Source organism: Oncorhynchus mykiss, chromosome 17 (assembly GCF_057628025.1).
Source record: "Oncorhynchus mykiss isolate SJ-2025 chromosome 17, ASM5762802v1, whole genome shotgun sequence".
In the NCBI taxonomy this organism is placed as follows: Eukaryota; Metazoa; Chordata; class Actinopteri; order Salmoniformes; family Salmonidae; genus Oncorhynchus; species Oncorhynchus mykiss.
The window spans coordinates 40,071,639-40,089,950 of record NC_143038.1 but is presented as its reverse complement, the minus strand read 5'-3'; the positions used below and the strand labels follow the sequence as shown (position 1 = coordinate 40,089,950).

The 18,312-nt window shown below is 40.8% G+C and overlaps 1 protein-coding gene across 20 annotated transcripts; it reads left to right on the top strand.

Annotated features, from left to right (window-relative positions):
* Positions 1-1,702: 1,702 nt before the first annotated feature.
* On the top strand, positions 1,703-16,048 carry LOC110494157 (ADP-ribosylation factor GTPase-activating protein 1). 20 transcript variants are annotated; one of them, XM_021568942.3, is made up of 14 exons: positions 1,705-1,912; positions 2,219-2,289; positions 2,525-2,634; positions 2,947-3,118; positions 3,284-3,384; positions 3,505-3,591; positions 8,539-8,650; positions 8,861-8,917; positions 9,007-9,039; positions 10,959-10,988; positions 11,671-11,727; positions 12,161-12,220; positions 12,660-12,727; positions 12,836-16,048. In XM_021568942.3, the coding sequence occupies exons 2-14, from the start codon at positions 2,230-2,232 to the stop codon at positions 13,215-13,217; spliced, it is 1,329 nt and encodes a 442-aa protein (XP_021424617.1). In that variant the 5' UTR covers positions 1,705-1,912; positions 2,219-2,229; the 3' UTR covers positions 13,218-16,048. The 20 variants fall into 20 exon arrangements, with proteins under 20 accessions (XP_021424621.1, XP_021424624.1, XP_021424617.1 ...); XM_021568943.3 differs by having other exon boundaries at positions 1,714-1,912; positions 8,554-8,650; XM_021568946.3 differs by lacking the exon at positions 12,161-12,220 and having other exon boundaries at positions 1,703-1,912; positions 12,666-12,727.
* Positions 16,049-18,312: the final 2,264 nt, after the last annotated feature.

Below are 18,312 nucleotides of genomic sequence, written 5' to 3'. Positions count from 1 at the left end.
ATTTGCAAACATTTCTAAAAACCTTTTTTTGCTTTGTCATTATGGGGTATTCTGTGTAGATTGATGATGGAAAACACCCCATTTTAATCCATTTTAGAATAAGGCTATAATGTAACAAAATATGGAAAAGGTCAAGGGATCTGAATACTTTCTGAATGTACTGTATAGGCATATATACTGAACAAAAATACAAACACAACATGTAAAGTGTTAGTCCCATGTTTCATGAGCTGAAATAAAATATCCCAGAATTGTTCCACACACACAAAAACCTTATTTCTTTCAAATATTGTGCACAAATGTGTTTACATCCCTGTTAGTCAGCATTTATCCTTACCAAAATAATCCATCCACCTGACAGGTGTGGCATATCTAGAAGCTGATTAAACAGCATGATCATTACACAGGTGCACCTTGTGCTAGGGACAATAAAAGGCCACTCTAAAATGTGCAGTTTTGTCACACAACAATGCCACAGATGTCTAAACTTTTGGGGATGCATGCAATTGGCTTGCTGATTGCACGAATGTCCACCAGAGCTGTTGCCAGAGAATTGAATGTTAAAATCGTTGAAATTGTTACATCTATATATTTTTTCAGTATATATAAAAGGTTATTTTACTTAGTTCTTTAAAGCAAAGGCTACCCCAGGAATGTGAGTGGGCTGAGGTTGCACTTAACTCGCCACTGATGAACCTCCAACCACTTTGCATAGGATCATGCACGGTCTGTTCTTTGGCTCGTGGGGAGGGGTTGGCATGGAGAAATAGGCCTACCGGCATGTAATTTCCAATCGTTGAAGCAAAATAAAATATAGGATTCGCACCCCTGTAGATTATTAGATATGGGTGTTATTCTGATGATGTAAACCAATGTCTCTGATAAAGCTGTGGCTTTCCTGGATCTAACCTTATAAAAATGATTAGGCTTAGTTAGCTATTTCATTTGGGATGAAATGTAGGCTACATTGAATGTTAATTTGAAATGAGCAAGCAGTATTGACATAAATAAATACAATAAAAAACGACCTATGCATAATTAGCCTAAACTTGTTATTAATAGAGCTCGACAACTTGTAGTCCTAAAAACCTCAAATGACTTACCTCTGGTTCGTTCAGCCATTCCCATGGGGCAAACGAATGGGGGAAAAAAACATGGTTTGGGGATAAAAGCTCAAAATAAGGTCTGAGGTTAACACAGGCTTAGTAGATCTAATACGTTTTGTTCTATGAGATAATATCAGTCAGTTAACATGACCTTTATGAATTAAGAAGCCTTTTATGTGCTTTAAAAAAAAGTTAATACATGCTTCAAAATTCACAAAAAGTTACGTTAGCTAATGAATATTATCTAAACGTATGATATCTCCTAAGCCTGTGTTTACCACAGACCTTATTTTCGGAGTTTTTCCCAAATCTCTCCAGAAACGACATTGATTTTCCCATAGGCTTCGTCCAGCAAACCATGGCTGAGTGCCTACAAAAATAGGCCATTACTATTGCAGAGATGAAAGCCTCATGACGCTAACATTTTGGCTCTATAAGTGACATTTATCTTCAATAGACTAATATTGTAGCTGGCTATGTATGCATCCTGCATTTTAATAGGTACAATTACTCAGGCAAATTGAATAATGCTCCACATAACAGTGTTTGAATGTCGGTGTCACAGTCCTTTATATAAAAAAATCAAAAATAATAATATACCCATAATGCATTGCAATGCCAACGTAGGCAAATCTGCCACTGGCTAGTTGTCAACATGGCCACCAGTGTTTGCAATCCGCTATCATAGCTCTTCTCAATGGGATGTCATTTAACTCCACGTATTTAGCAAAAAGCCTTATCGAACTAGCTAAGCAAGAGAGACGCTTTAAACACCGCGTTCTTTAGGTTCTACAATACCCAGCCTGGTAAGAGACTACGAGCTAGCAGTAGTTAACATCAGTTAGCTACAGTAACTATTAGATCTCTTCAGATACACTATCATACATAGTATAGACTATTGAATGACATTCAGCTTTCTAGTTGCAGTCAGTTCGAATATTGTTTATTTAACAAGGTATGGCTTTCAAAGTCTGTCAAAGGCGTCCTACGTTAGCCGCTTGGTAGTTAGCTAAACTGTACACGTTATTGCTTTGATGCCGGCTTGGTTGGTGATAACAGAAGAAGCTAGGACATGATTTATGTGTAAGATTGCTAATAATTACTCTCTTCAGTGTCAGTCAAAATGGCAAGCCCAAGGACCAGAAGAGTTTTGAAGGAAGTGAGAACACAGGAGGAAAACAACGTGAGTAGCTAGCTAACGTTAGCTTGGTGTTTGACCAGTAACGTTGTAGCTGGTTTAGTCACGACGTGATTGCCCAAAGGGCCAGGGCTGAACTATCTAAGGTTTAATATGAACACTGACGTTAGGACCTTGTGGGTGAACAATTTCTGTTGAGATATTCAATGTGATAGTGTCCACATCCATGTTTTCAATATCGACATCAAATAGTGAGCCAACATTTCCCCTCTTTTCTCAGCTTTGCTTTGAGTGTGGGGGCTTCAATCCTCAGTGGGTGAGTGTGACCTATGGGATCTGGATTTGTTTGGAATGTTCTGGCAAACACAGAGGCTTGGGAGTACACCTTAGGTGAGTAAATTCCAAAAGGCCAATTTTTCTGATTGTTGGTATTTATGCTTGCCTGCAGAGGCTCGTCTGTGCATGAATGTCAATCCTCTACTGTTGAATCTCTTATCCTGAATAAGTAATTGTTCAAGCCTTCAGCCAGGGCCTTCTAAGATGGTGATTACCACTTATATTCTTTAACCCACCATACTCACCTAGTCATCCAAATGTCTTCTTATATAAGGTCCCATGCCTAGTTAAATAAAAAATGAAGTAACATTTCCTGTCAAGTCGGTTTGGAAGTATTTAACCCCTAATGTGATCTCTGTACTGTAGCTTTGTGCGCTCTGTTACCATGGACAAGTGGAAGGACATTGAGCTGGAGAAGATGAAGGCGGGAGGGAACGGAAAGTTTCGTATGTTTCTGGAACTCCAAGATGATTACGATGCCACCTGGACCATGCAGGACAAATATAACAGCAGACCTGCTGCACTTTTCAGAGACAAGGTAAGGAAGCCTCCCTTTTGAGTCATTATTTTAATGGTCATGTACATAATAAAGTTGCCGGGGACACTCCAAATCAACATTTCTGAATTTCCAATGCTAAGATCAAACAGTACATCTATAATGGTCTCACTCACTGAAATGCATGCCTCTTTATTCGATTGACAGGTTGCAACCATTGCAGAGGGGAAAGAGTGGTCTATTGAAACTTCCTCTGCCAAGGACTGGACTCCGCCTCAGGCTAAGACTGGACTTTCGACGTCTCATCGGTAAGGGTGAAAAGTGTTATTTCATATAGCTAAAGTATTCAATGACTTGAATATTTTCAAAGTACTCATTTCCAATATTATCACATCCCAAAATAATCTGTGGTTGGTTTTCCAATGTAGCTCAGGGGGCCCTGGCCAGAACTCGGGAAACCCTTCAGACAAGGTGTTTGAGGACTGGTTGAGTGACGATGTGAACTCTTATCAGAGGTGAGACCATTGTATCCATGACTTGCTTGTCTCTGAAGCAGATGTACAGCCCCCCCCCCCCCCCCTCTCAAAACAGCCTCAAGTTCCACCGAGATGCTGGCTCATGTTGACTCCATTGCTTCCCACAGTTGTGTCAAGTTGACTGGATTCCCTTTGGGTGGTGGACCATTCTTGATTCACACTGGAAATAGTTGAGCGTGAAAAAACAGGCATCTTTGAAGTTCTTGACACAAACTGGTGCGCCTGGCACCTACTACCATACCCCATTCAAAGGCACTTAAATAATTTGTTGCCCATTAACCCTCTGAATGGCACACATAGTCTGTCTCAAGGCTTGAAAATCCTTCTTTAACCTCACTCCTCCCCTTCATTTACACTGATTGAAGTGGATTTAACAAGTGACATCAATAAGGGATCGTAGGGGTCAGTCTGTCATGGAAAGAGCAGGTGTCCTTAATGTTTTGTGTGTGTATACAGTGCATTTGGAAAGTTTTCAGACACCTTGACTTTTTCCACATTTTGTTACGTTAGACGTATTCTGAAATTGATTCATTCTACACACCATTTTTTTTGAATTTTTTTGCTTATTTACTTGAGTATTCAAACCCTTTGCTATGACCTGAAATTGAGTTTAGGTTCATCCTGTTTCCATTGATCATCCTTGAGATGTTTCTACAACTTGAATGGAGTCCACCTGTGGTAAATTATATTGATTGGACATGATCCTGTCCCCTGGGGAAGGGATGCATGGTTATTCTTTAAGTGTTTTCCTCACCATCTTAAATAAGCATGCCCCATTCAAAAATGCAGAACCAGGGACAGATATAGCCCTTGGTTCACTCCAGACCTGACTGCCCTTGACCAGCACAAAAACATCTTTGGCGTTCTGCATTCGCATCGAACAGCCTCCGCGATATGCAACTTTTCAGGGAAGTTAGGAACCAATTTGCACAGGCAGTTAGGAAAGCAAAGGCTAGCTTTTTCAAACAGAAATTTGCGTTCTGTAGCAAAAACTCCAAAAAGTTCTGGGACACTAAAGTCCACGGAGAATAAGAGCACCTCTTCCCACTGCACCGAGGCTAGGAAACACTGTCACCACCGATAAATCCATGATAATTGAGAATTTCAATAAGCATTTTTCTACTGCTGGCCATGCTTTCCACCTGGCTACCCCTATCCCCGGTCAACAGCTCTGCATCCCCCCACAGCAACTTGCCCAAGCCTCCCCGATTTCTCCTTCACCCAAATCCAGATAGCTGATGTTCGGAAAGAGTTGCAAAATCTGGACCCCTACAAATCAGCTGGGCTAGACAATCTGAACCCTCTCTTTCGAAAATTATCCGCCGCAATTGTTGCAACCCCTATTACTAGCCTGTTCAACCTCTTTCGTATCGTCTGAGATCCCCCTCTTCAGAGGGGGAGACACCCTAGACCTAAACTGTTACAGACCTATATCTATCCTACCCTGTCTTTCTAAGGTCTTCGAAAGCCAAGTTAACAAACAGATCACTGACCATTTCGAATCCCACCGTACCTTCTCCGCTATGCAATCTGGTTTCAGAGCTTGTCATGGGGTGCACCTCAGCCACGCTCAAGGTCCTAAACAATATCAGAACCGCCATCGATAAAAGACAATACTGTGCAGCCGTATTCATTGACCTGGCTAAGGCTTTCAACTCTGTCAATCACCACATTCTTATCGGCAGACTCAACAGCCTTAGTTTCTCTAATTATTGCCTCGCCTGGATCACCAACTACTTCTCTGATAGAGTTCAGTGTGTCAAATTGGAGGGCCTGTTGTCCGGATCTCTGGCAGTCTCTATGTGGGTGCCGCAGGGTTCAATTCTCGGGCCGACTCTTTTTTTCTATACATCAATGATGTCGCTCTTGCTGCTGCTGATTCTCTGATCCACCTCTACACAGACGACTCAATTTTCTATACTTCTGGCCATTCTTTGGACACTGTGTTAACTAACCTCCAGACGAGCCTCAATGCCATACAACACTCCTTCCATGGCCTCCAACTGCTCTTAAATGCAAGTTAAACTAAATGCGTGCTCTTCAACCGACCGCTGCTCATCCCCATATTGTTATTTTATTTTTTTGCTCCTTTGCACCCCAGTATCTCTACTTGCATATTCATCTTCTGCATATCTATCACTCCAGTGTTTAATTGCTAAATTGTAATTTTCACCACAATGGCCTATTTATTGCCTTATCTCCATAATCTTACTTCATTTGCACACACTGTATATAAACTTTTCTATTGTGTCATTGACTGTACGTTTGTTTATTCCATGTGTAACACTGTGTTTGTGTCGCACTGCTTTGCTTAATCTTGGCCAGGTAGCAGTTGTAAATGAGAACTTGTTCTCAACTGGCCTACCTGGTTAAATAAAGGTGAAATAAATAAAGTAAAACAACTGTCTATACAAGGTCCCATAGTTGACAGTGCATGTCAGAGTAAAAGCAATGAGGTTGAAGGAATTGTCCCTAGAGCTCCTAGACAGGATTATGTCGAGGCACAATCCTGTACCCTAGGGAAGAGTAGCAATTAAAAAAAAAAAAAAATTCTGCAGGATTGAAGGTCCCCAAGAACACAGTGGCCTCCATCATTCTTAAATGGAAGAGTTTGAATCCACCAAGACTCTTCCTAGAGCTGGCCACCCAACCAAACTGAGCAATCGGGGGAGAAGGGCCTTGGTCAGGGTGGTGACCAAGAACCCGATGGTCACTCCGACAGAGCTCCAGAGTTCCTCTGTGGAGATGAGAGAACCTTCCAGAAGGACAACCATCTCTGCAGCACTCCACCAATCAGGCCTTTGTGGTTGAGTGGCCAGGCAGAAGCCACTCCTCAGTAAAAGGCACATGACAGCCCGCTTGGAATTTGCTTAAATGAACCTAAAGGACTCTCTAATCTGAGGAAATCAAGATTGAACTCTTTGGCCTGAATGCCAAGCGTCTCGTCTGGAGGAAACCAGGCACCGCTCATCACATGTTGGTTGCAACATCATGATGTGGGAATGTTTTTCTTCAGCAGGGACTGGGAGACTAGTCAGGATCAAGGGAAAGATGAACAGAGCAAAGTACAGAGAGATCCGCTCAGGACTGGGGCGAAGTTCACCTTCCAACAGGACAACGACCCTAAGCACACAGCCAAGACAATCCAGGAGTGGCTTCTTGACAAGTCCCAATGTTCTTCAGTGGCCCAGCCAGAGCCCGGACTTGAACCTGATCAAACATCTCTGGAGAGGCTTGAAAATAGCTGTGCAGCAACACTCCCCATCCAACCTGACAGCTTGAGAGGATCCGCAGAGAAGAATGGAGAAACTCCATAAATAAAAATAAAAAATTCACCTTTATTTAACCAGGTAAGTTGTTGAGAACAAGTTCTCATTTACAACTGCGACCTGGCCAAGATAAAGCAAAGCAGTGCGACACAAACAACAGAGTTACACATGGAATAAACAAACATACAGTCAATAACACAATAGAAAAAAGTATATATACAGTGTGTGCAAATGGTGTGAGGTAAGGCAATAAATAGGCCATAGTAGCGAAGTAATTACAATTTAGCAAATTAGCACTGGAGTGATAGATGAGCAGATGGTGATGTGCAAGTAGAAATACTGGTGTGTAAAAGAGCAGAAAAGTAAATAAAAAAATGGGGATGAGGTAGGTAGATTGGGTGGGCTATTTACAGATTGGCTATGTACAGCTGCAGCGATCGGTTAGCTGCTCAGATAGCTGATGTTTAAAGTTAGTGAGGGAAACATAAGTCTCCAGCTTTAGCGATTTTTGCATTTCGTTCCAGTCATTGGCAGCAGAGAACTGGAAGGAAAGGAGGCCAAAGTATTTGTTGGCTTTGGGGATGACCAGTGAGATATACCTGCTGGAGCGCGTGCTACTATCTGTTATCGTGACCAGTGAGCTGAGATAAGGTGGAGCTTTACCTAGCATAGATGACCTGGAGCCAGTGGGTCTGGCAACGAATATGTAGAAAGGGCCAGCTGACTAGAGCATACAGGTCGCAGTGGTGGGTGGTATAAGGGGCTTTGGTGACAAAACGGATGGCACAGTGGTAGACTGCATCCAGGTTGCTGAGTAGAGTATTGGAAGCTATTTTGTAAATGACATCATCGAGGATCGGTAGGATAGTCCGTTTTACGAGGGTATGTTTGGCTGCGTGAGTGAAGGAGGCTTTGTTGCGAAATAGGAAGCCGATTCTAGATTTAATTTTGGATTGGAGATGTTTAATATGAGTCTGGATGGACAGTTTACAGTGCCAAGCTTGTGTCATCATACCCAAGAAGACTCGAGGCTGTAATTGCTGCCAAAGGTGCCTCAAAGTACTTAGTGAAGGGTCTAAATACTTGTGTAAACACTTTAAAAACCTGTTTTTGCTTTGTCATTATGGGGTATTGTGTGTATGTTGGTGAGGGGGGGAAACTCCAGACTATGTAATCCATTTTAGAATAAGGCTGTAACGTAACAAAATGTGGAAAAAGTCAAGGATTTTGAATCCTTTCTGAATGCACTGTTAACATATTGTACCCAGAAAGCACAGTCTAAATCCAAAAGTAAGATGCCACAGAGCACATTTGACTATTGCTTAAAGATAACTTGAATCTGATTCTCTTTATATGTTCTTAACCATCATTTTAACTAACAACTTTCAAGACTTTATCTGTAAATGCTCAACCAATGTATAGCACAGGGTCTTAATCCAACAGTAAGAAACCACAAAGTACACATTTGTACTTTTGCTTTAAGATCAATTTCATCCATATGTCATTTTTTTTCCTTTCCCGCTGGGACCACCCATATGCGTACGCATGATTGTAAGTCACGTTACGTAAAAGCATTTCCTAAATGTAATTTATTATGTTTTTGCTCACTTTTTTATTAAGACTTATAATTTATGCAAACATACTATTTCCCCTGTAGTGGTGGCGGTTATAGTGGGAATCAGGAGAACCGCTATGTTGGCTTTGGGAATACACCGACCCCAGAGAAGGAGGATGATGTTCTGAACAGCGCTCTATCTTCCATTTACTCGGTACGGCAGTAATATGGCACAGCATCTGGGAATCTGCGTGGCCCTGAAGTAAGGGGGGGGGGGGGTTCCCAAATGGCACCATATTCCCTATATTTGGGACACAGACATGGAGTTTAAGGTATCTGTCATGGTGACTCGTGTGTCTATTTGGGACGCAGAGTTTAAGATATCTGCCGTGGTGAATTGTGTGTGACATGTTTTGTTTGATAGGGCTGGAGCAATTTCACAATCGGAGCAAGCAAAATTGCAGCAGTCGCCAAAGATAATGTAAGTATCTCCAAGGAAAGCTGTTATCCTGTCACAGAACTAAATTTCACTGTTTATTAATAGCTTTTTTCCTCTTTTCATTGGAACAGACTGCAAAACTTGCAACCTCAGCAACTCTAAAGGTATTACTTTCTTTTATTAAACAGTTCATTAGTACCGGATTGATTAGCACCAAGTCTTTAAACTTTTAGTTACTATTAAGATATCGTTAAGGTTTGTTTTACTATTTATATGAATGTGTAGATACAAACTCTTAACCTAACAGGTCTGAGATGCCATTTAACAAAGTTGATAAAGATGTGATTGTGTGAATTCCTTTTTGATGAAAAAGCAAACCATTATTATGCTCATGCTCGCATGACACAAGTAATAAATAGGTTTCAAAGTTTATTCGCCACATGCACAGGATACAATAGGTGTAAAGCAGTACAGGGAAATTCTTACCTTCAGAGCTCTATCCAACAATGCAGTGATGATAATAATAATAATAATAATAATAATAATAATAATAATAATAATAATAATAATAATAATAATAATAATAATAATAATAATAACTACGATGAGAGTTAAAAAAAATAAAAAAAACACGAGAATGCAAAAGTATGTTTAGGTCAGTGCCAGTACATTTATTCAATGTGCAGGTTTACTGGAGTGGTTGAGGTGGGTTTATGCATCAATAAATAAACTATTTCTTGAACTGCATTGTTGATTTAAGGGCTTGTAAGTAAGAATTTCACAGTAAGGTCTACTACACCTGTTGTATTCGGCGCATGTGACAAATAAAACGTCATTTGATTTAGTATGGTACACAGTACCAGTTAAAAGTTTGGACACGTACTCATTCAAGGGTTTTTATTTTATTCTTAATATTTTCTAAATTCTAACGTTATAGGAAAGACATCAAAACTATGAAATAACACATGGAATCATGTAGTAACCCAAAGTGTTTAACAAATCAAAATATATTTTAGATTCTTCAAAGTAGCCACCCTTTGCCTTGATGACAGCTTTGCACACTCTTGGCATTCTCTCAACCAGCATAATCCTGGAATGCTTTTCCAACAGTCTTGAAGGAGTTCAGCACTCTTTGGCTGCTTTTCTTTCACTCTGCGGTCCAACTCATCCCAAACCATCTCAATTGGGTTGAGGTCGGGTGATTGTGGAGGCCAAGTCATCTGATGCAGAACTCCATCACTCTCCTTTTTGGTCAAATAGCCCTTACACAGCCTGGAGGAGTGTTGGGTCATTTTCCCATTGATAAACAAATAGTCCCACATTGGCGCAAACCAGATGGGATTGGGTATTGCTGCAGAATGCTGTGGTCGCCATGCTGTTTAAGTGTTCCTTGAATTCTTAATAAATCACTGACACTGTCACCAGCAAATCACCATCACACCACCACCTCCTTGCTTCACGGTGGGAACCACACATGCGGAGGTCATCCGTTCACCCACGCTGCGTCTTGCAAAGACATGGCGGTTGGGAGCAAAAATGTCAAATTTAGACAACAGATTTCCACTGGTCTAATGTCCATTGCTCGTGTCTCTTGGCCCAAGCAAGTCTCTTCTTCTTATTGGTGTCCTTTAGTAGTGGTTTCTTTGCAGCAATTCGACCATGAAGACCTGATTCACACAGTCTCCTCTGAACAGTTGATGTTGAGATGAGTCTGTTACTTGAACTCTGAAGCATTTATTTGAGTACCAAGCTAGAGTCATTTATTTGAGTAAGACATTTTCATGTATTGGTTAAGAGGTTCAACCTCCTAATTCCATTTGATGTACCCACAGAAAAATCATTATTCCAGATATAACTTAATTCTATGGATGCACCACTGTATGTGATTCCCTCTGCAGCAGAAACAGCAGTGCAAATGTTTAGCCTTTAGAGCTCATGGAACATAGATTTTCTTCCACAGGTTTCCCTTTTTATTGTTGATCATAAATGAACTGGACATAAATAACTGCCCTTATTCTGTGAACATTACTGTAGTTTGAACTGTTTGTCGCTTCTTTAACTTCCTTGCTTTCTCTGGACGTAGTTAAGGGGCTATAAGCCGCCCCCAGAGCCGGTAAAATCAATAACAAATGCATGCTCTTTGTCCCTATTCCTGCATCCCATTTTACTCATTGTTTTCATGAATGTATTCATTCCCACCCTAAGCTTGTCGGCTGGTCATCGGTGTCCTGTCTGAAAATGTATGTGAAAATGACCAGACCCACCACTGCAAAATGGTGGATAAGTACAGTTAGCATAACCAGTAGTGTTACATTGAGCTTTTCTTGGCTGCAGACAGAAAAACATATTTAGCAGTTGATGGATACTCTTAATGTCAAGGCTTGTCGTAGTTTAAATTATTATTATTATTAAATTAATTATTATGAAGTTCTTGGTCACGTTCACTTTAGTGGCCCATTTAAGACCATGGTTGAGAAACCATTCAAGGAGTGTGAACATTCCTGTCATTTACAAAAAAAGAAATCTTGGCATAATAATCAACATGATGACCACTTGTTTTGTACTCGCCAACCATAGTTATTTATCCCTGCATGACCGTTCCATTGCTCAGTTCCCTTTGAGGGTCAGCCCTCACTGTGCTGACTGCTTGTTTAATGTCCTAGTGAATGGAATGACAGTTCCCTCGCCTGCCTCAGCTTCCTGCTACTCAGAAATTCAGTCAGTGTCTTGCATTGTCGTGAATGTCGAACTGTTCTGTTTAATTCACACATCTTCTCCCTGTCACTCCCAACTAGGCCACAGAGTTAGGACAGACATTAAATGAGAATGTTATCAAACCTACCCACGAAAAGGTAACTGTTTAAAGTTTAGTTAATAGGCTAATATGCTTCATAAAACCAGCTTTACATTTGATTTGCATTGTCTCCTTTGGAATGTGTCTGCTCTAGTGACGGACTATAGTGTGCACTGTGCATGTGCAATAGCTAATTGCTTGATGTAGAAAAATTTCACATAGCTTCCTAAAATGGGTGTTTTCAAATCTATCTTGACTGAGACTTAACAGAAATCACCTACTGTCTCATAAGTAGGCTAATCATCACATTGTTGTCCTCTCAGTAAAATCAAATCTAAGACTAATTCCTTTGCGCACAATAAAATGTGCAACTGTTCACAATTAGAAACACTGCCTGAGCTCGCCTGTGTGGTGATGTCCTGATTTACACACCCTCCTCTTGATGCTGTGAGTTGTCTCCATTTCCATTAACGGTGATTTGGCTTGTCCAGGTTAAAGATGGAAAGTTGCTAGATGAAATGTCTGTCGGCATTGCTGGGCTGGCATCCAAGGTAGGAGAAGGCAGTCCTCTGCCACACTGCACACCTACAACCAGTCTCCTGAGCAAGGGTCGTGGGAAGCTATGCATTCATCAGGAATTAGCTTAAGTTTAGCAGGGCAAAATACGTTGGTGCTGTCATCGCACTGCTTACTCTGAAAAGGAGACTAGTTTGGGTGTGTTGATGTACATTTTGAAGATATTCATGCAATTTGTATCTCCCTTTTCTCTTGCTGCTATTGTTATTCTGTTGGTGAGTACTGTGTAGATTGAATTGTACTTATATTAACTTGTACAACCTTATACAACCTTTACTTTGGTCAATGAACTATTGTGAATCTGATAAACATGATTTGTAAACTTGTTTTGGTGAGTGTTGTAGACTTTTTATCAACATTTCATGTCTATTGTTGTTTCCTCAATTTTGTTTGACATGTGTTCCCTCTTCTCAGGTTCAGGATGCTGGTGCAAAAGGCTGGAAAGACATGACTGACTTCTTTGCTGGAAAGCCCGAGGACGGGTAAATCAAAATGATTAAATCTGGAATTTGGCATAGTGATGTGTCAGTTGAGGGTCTTTATTTCTGAGATAACAGTTTCCCCTCTTTATGATGAACCCTCTCCCACAGGTCAGAAGGAGAGAGCTACCAGAACATGGACGCCACTGAAGGTTACCAGTTCAACTCCTCAGGCCCAGAACTAGGCCAGGCCCCTGCGCAGGACTTCTGGACGTCCTTTGGCAGCGCCAGCTCCTCCAAGGCCAAGAAGTCCCCAAGCAGCGACAGTTGGACCAACGTCGACAACTCTGCCGCTGAGAAGAAGAGCTCCGACAGCTGGGACAACTGGGGCTCGAAGGCGGCATCCAACAACAAACACAGCACTGGAGACAGCTGGGAGGCCTGGGACAACAACTGGGACAACGCTGCTGGGGGAGAGGCCAAGGGCAAGAAAAGCCCCGCAGCCGCCCCCACCAAACCTGCTGAGGAAACCTGGGACAATGCAGACTGGTAGAGGCCTCACTCACAATCCTCCCCAGCTCTATTTCTCCCTTTTCCTCTACCTTCACGGCCTTCTCTCTTTCCTTCCTTCTCACAGGCACTTTTACAGTTGCACAGTTCTGTCTCTAACCTGGGTAGAGTTCAATGCCAGTTCAGTATGTATTTATCACTCAATAAGAACTAATTGAAATGGAATTGATCTCAACGCACACTGAGTATTCCTGAATATTTACACATTTTAAAGGAAGGTTGCAGTCTATTTAATTTTGCCTGGATGTGTATACATTTCTTTAATTCATTACAGGAGTTAAATCTAAATGTAAGCAGAGTCGTCATCTTATGTCACATTTAAAGTTATCTCCATATTAGAAGGCAAGATGCCATCTTGGTTTAATGAGTCTATAGTCTGACATTTTAATACATCATCCTTAACTAAAGATGGCGGGAGTCACCTACTCAACCAGAGTGAGAGGAGCCCGGTCTGTCAGTGGTTATCCCTTGAAAAATGGGGATTTCAACTTTCTGAGTTTCCACACACAATTTATGCATAATGAAATTGACAAGGAACTGGAATCCAGTTTAGTGTGCTGTCGTGTAAAGCCAGCATCCCTTGCACCCCAACAGGCCTGTGTTGACTAAAACTTACGGTCAAAATGTTATTTTGTGTGTCAATTTACGACTGCAGCTAACCTTGGTATGATGATGCTTAACATTGTGCAATGGCGTTATATGTATAAAATGTAGCTGCTGGATTCATGTGATGCAAGTATAGTATTTTTACCAATATTTTTTTCTTTCCATTCTCAGCCGTCTTCATTGAAACCTGAAGAGAAAGCTCTTATGAGTCGGTACGACTTGGTTATTTTGATGAGGAACAGGGGATAAGTACATTTAGGTTTAAATACAACCTAGTCTAAAAAGCAGTTGACAGTGTTAAAGCACTATTCCACCACCCAATCAGTGGTTGTCGATCGCATGGCATTAATCTCAGCAGCTAACTGTAATATAAATTATAATGTGTTAATTTAATGTGGTAAGTTGTACAATTATTGTGTGTGTGTTGAGAACTGGACACATTTGTTTTTGAAGCAGGGACTGTAACTCTGACTTACGGTTCATTGCATGTAATACTGCCGAACCTGTGGGAGCACCACAGCAACCTTCTGTGACCTCAGCAACCTTCTGTGACCTCAGTGGGATCTAGTATAGTCTAGTTGCGTCTATTGTCCTCAACACACACACTCCAAAAAAAAAAAAAAGAAGCTTTCTCATTAAGCTGATCTTTTCAGTCTCCATGTCTGTGTTAAGTGTTGCATCCAAGTTTTCATTACTTTTCATGTAAAAACAGACAATGGGCAAAGAACACGTCTCAGGCCAGTCATGTAAGAATCTTTGATACGAATTTCAGTTTGATACGGACAGTCACTTCTCAAGGAGTGAGGTTGAATACTGCCAATTTTGAAAGTGCTTTTCGCTGGACTTCTAAGATGAGTCTGATGTTTTACATTGACATGCAAACTTCAGCCATGTAATCACTTGACCCTGTTCGATTTGACATGTTTTTGTGTTCGCATGCAGGGGTTAAATGGGCATTTCTATGTCCTCTGAATTGCTGGCTTTTCCATAGTCATTTTTCACAGATTAGCCTAGTTCCTACTGTTTACTATCTCCCCTTGTAATGTCTCACGTTGGAACTCTCAATTTCACCCTTGTATCTATGTGAGAGAGCGGCGTTGCCTAGATTATTTTTTTCACTCATGAAAAAGAGAACAAGGCAAGGCTACTATTTCTTAATTGCACCAGATTGTTGGCATTTCCTTCCCCTGGCTGTTTTTCTGGTGGAACCACAGCAATATGGGCTGATGTGGTGTGGCTTGCATTGTCTTGTGTGAGAAACAAAGACTGTCTGAGTTTTCTACACACCAGGATAACTTTAATGACTAACTGCAACGCTTGTGTAGTAGTGCATGTTTTGCGGTATTGCACTCTCCCCACCCTCTATTTTAATGTTGTGTTACAAGCCTTAAAGAGCTGTCCTCATAGTCTATCTATTGATAATCGATGTCCATTTGGTTTTAAGTGTGTGTTATGGTGTGTGTTTTCCGTTATTGGATGGACAGCGTGTATGATCAAATGATAAAATATGAACGTAAAATGAGGTGCTGCTGTTTACAGTTTGCCTCCATATTTCTGATGCTTTGACTTTTTGTACTATATTAAGTTTTATGACGAAGCACACAGCCTGGATGGTGAACCAGCCTGATGGTGAACGTAGCGATTGGGCTGTCTCCACCAAGCTAAAATACATTCTTAGTCCCAATTTTGTTATTTAAAAAAAAAAAGAGATTATTCATCAATGAATTCCAGTGTTATAATCTAAAGGATGTTAAATGTTAGATATTATGTTTTATAGATCTACAAGTCTCAGTAGATCATTAGGTATAAATGTGTTATGTAACACTTGCAAATATTAAAGAATCTTCTCATATTTTTTACCACTGATGGTAATGAAGACTTTTCAGCAGTGCGGTTTAGTGAAATATAGGCCTAACGCTGAAAAGTACAGTAAACCATGTGCTTTTATGTCCATTCATGTTTTGACTGCCACATTGGAGATTGCCACCCATAATCTTTGTCGATCTCATTGTTCAGTCAACAAATGCTATTTTATGATATTGTACTTGGTTTCCTAATGTGTAACTATGGTTTGGAGATAAAAAAAAAAAAAAGGTCATTTTTTTTATTTTGAGAAACATAGTATTTCTAAATACAGTGGGTTGAGTTCCACTTATCTAAACAAGCATTCCGTATTGGTGATTGATTAAAGGGAATTTCCTCCAATGCTCTTGAATCTCATGTGAACCATAATTACTTTAGGTTTGTCCCTTTATAGTACTGTAATATGTATGTGTAAAATGTACAGTTATGGGTGTATGTACAGTGGCTTCAGTATGTATTCATACCCCTTGACTTATTCCACATTTTGTCTTACAGCCTGAATTGAAAATTTATTAAATAGCTTTTTTCTCTCACCCATCTACACACAATACCCCATAATGACCAATTGAAAACATGTTTTTAGAATTCTTTTCAAATGTATTGAAAATTAAATTCAGAAATACACTACGTGACCAAAAGTATGTGTACACCTGCTCGTCAAACATCTTATACCAAAATCATGGGCATTAATATGGAGTTGGTCCCCCTTTGCTGCTATAACATCCTCCACACTTCTGGGATGGCTTTCCACTAGATGTTGGAACATTGCTGTGGGGATTTACGTCCATTCAGCCACGAGCATTCGTGAGATCGGTCACTGATGTTGGGCGATTAGGCCTGGCTCGCAGTCAGCGGTCCAATTCATCCCAAAGGTGTTTGATGGTATCGAGGTCGGGGCTCTGTGCAGGCCAGTCAAGTTCTTCCACACCAATCTCGACAAACCATTTCTGTATGGACCTCGCTTTGTGCACGAGGGCGTTGTCATGCTGAAACTGGAAAGGGCCTTCCAAAACTGTTGCCATGAAGTTGGAAGCACAGAATAGTCTAGAATGTCATTGTATACTGAAGCATTACGATAAAAAAACAGCCCCAGACCTTTATTCCTCCTCAACCAAACTATACAGTTGGCACTATGCATTGGGGCAGGTAGTGTTCTCCTGTCATCCGCCAAACCCAGATTCATTCCTTGGACTACCAGATGGTAAAGCGTGATTCGTCACTCAGAGAACGCCTTTCCACAGACGATTATCACCATTCTTTGAGCTTGTGTGGCCTACCACTTCGCGGCTGAGCCGTTGTTGCTCCTAGACGTTTCCACTTCACAATAACAGCACTTACAGTTGACCAGGGCAGATCTAGCAGGGCAGACAATTTGATGAACTGACTTGTTGGAAGGGTGGCATCCTTGGACAGTGCAACGTTGAAAGTCTAAGCTGTTCAGTAAGGCCAATGTTTGTCTATGGAGATTGCATGGCTGTGTTAAATCTTACACTTCAACAACCGGTGTGGCTAAAATAGCTGAATCCACTCATTTGAATGGGGTGTCCACATATTTTTGTGTATATATAGTACATGTGATTTCCATAAGTATTCACACCCCTGAGTCAATACTTTGTAGAAGCAACTTTGGCAGTGATTACATCCGAGTCTTTCTGGGTAATTCTATAATCTTTGAACACTTGGAGTGTTCAAAATTTGCTCAATATTCTTTTAAAAATTCTTCAAGCTCTGTCAATTTGGTTGTTGATCATTGATAGACAACCATTTTCAGGTCTTGCCATAGATTTTCAACTAGATTTAAGTCAAAACTGTAACTCAGCCATATTCAATGTCTTCTTGGTAAGCAACTCCCGTGTAGATTTGACCTTGTGTTTTGTGCTATTGTCCTACTGAAAGGGGAATTAATCTCCCAGTGTCTGTTGGGAAGCAGACTGAACCAGTTTTCCTCTAGGATTTTGCCTGTGTTTTGCCTCAATGCCATGTATTATTTTTGTTTTATCCTAATAAAAACCCTCACCACTTAACAAAAACAAGCATTCCCATAACATGATGCAGCCACCACTATGCTTGAAAATATGGAGAGGTACTCTGTTGTATGGGATTTGCCCCAAACACAACAAAGGTTAATTGCTTTGCCACATTTTTTGCTGTATTACTTTAGTGTCTTGTTGAAAACAGGATGCATGTTTTGGAATATTTTTATTCTGTACAAGCTTCCTTTTCACTCTGAATTAGGTTTAGTATTGTGGATGTTGTTGATCCATCCTCAATTTTCTCCTATCACAGCGCTAAACTCTCAACATTTATTTCATTTTTCGCCAATTTCGTGATATCCAATTGTTAGTCTTGTCCCATCGCTGGAATTCCCGTATGGACTCGGGAGAGGCGAAGGTCGAGAGCCATGCGTCCTCCAAAACACGACCCCCGCCAAGCCGCACTGCTTCTTGGGAGGCCTCTAACTTTTAAAAAATCACCATTGGCCTCATGGGGAAATCCCTGAGTAGTTTCCTTCCTTTCTGGCAACTGAGTTAGGAAGGATTCCCGTGTCTTTGTAATGACTGGTTGTATTGATACACCATCCAAAGTGTAATTAATAACTTCACCATGCT

What these genes read in the sequence shown, in the direction of transcription:
- LOC110494157 (XM_021568942.3), top strand. Translation starts at nt 2,230, where the DNA reads ATGGCAAGCCCAAGGACCAGAAGAGTTTTGAAGGAAGTGAGAACACAG. An exon ending in CTCTATCTTCCATTTACTCG is followed by an intron (nt 8,651 to 8,860) that starts GTACGGCAGTAA and finishes TTTGTTTGATAG; the next exon opens with GGCTGGAGCAATTTCACAAT. An exon ending in TTGCTGGGCTGGCATCCAAG is followed by an intron (nt 12,221 to 12,659) that starts GTAGGAGAAGGC and finishes CCCTCTTCTCAG; the next exon opens with GTTCAGGATGCTGGTGCAAA.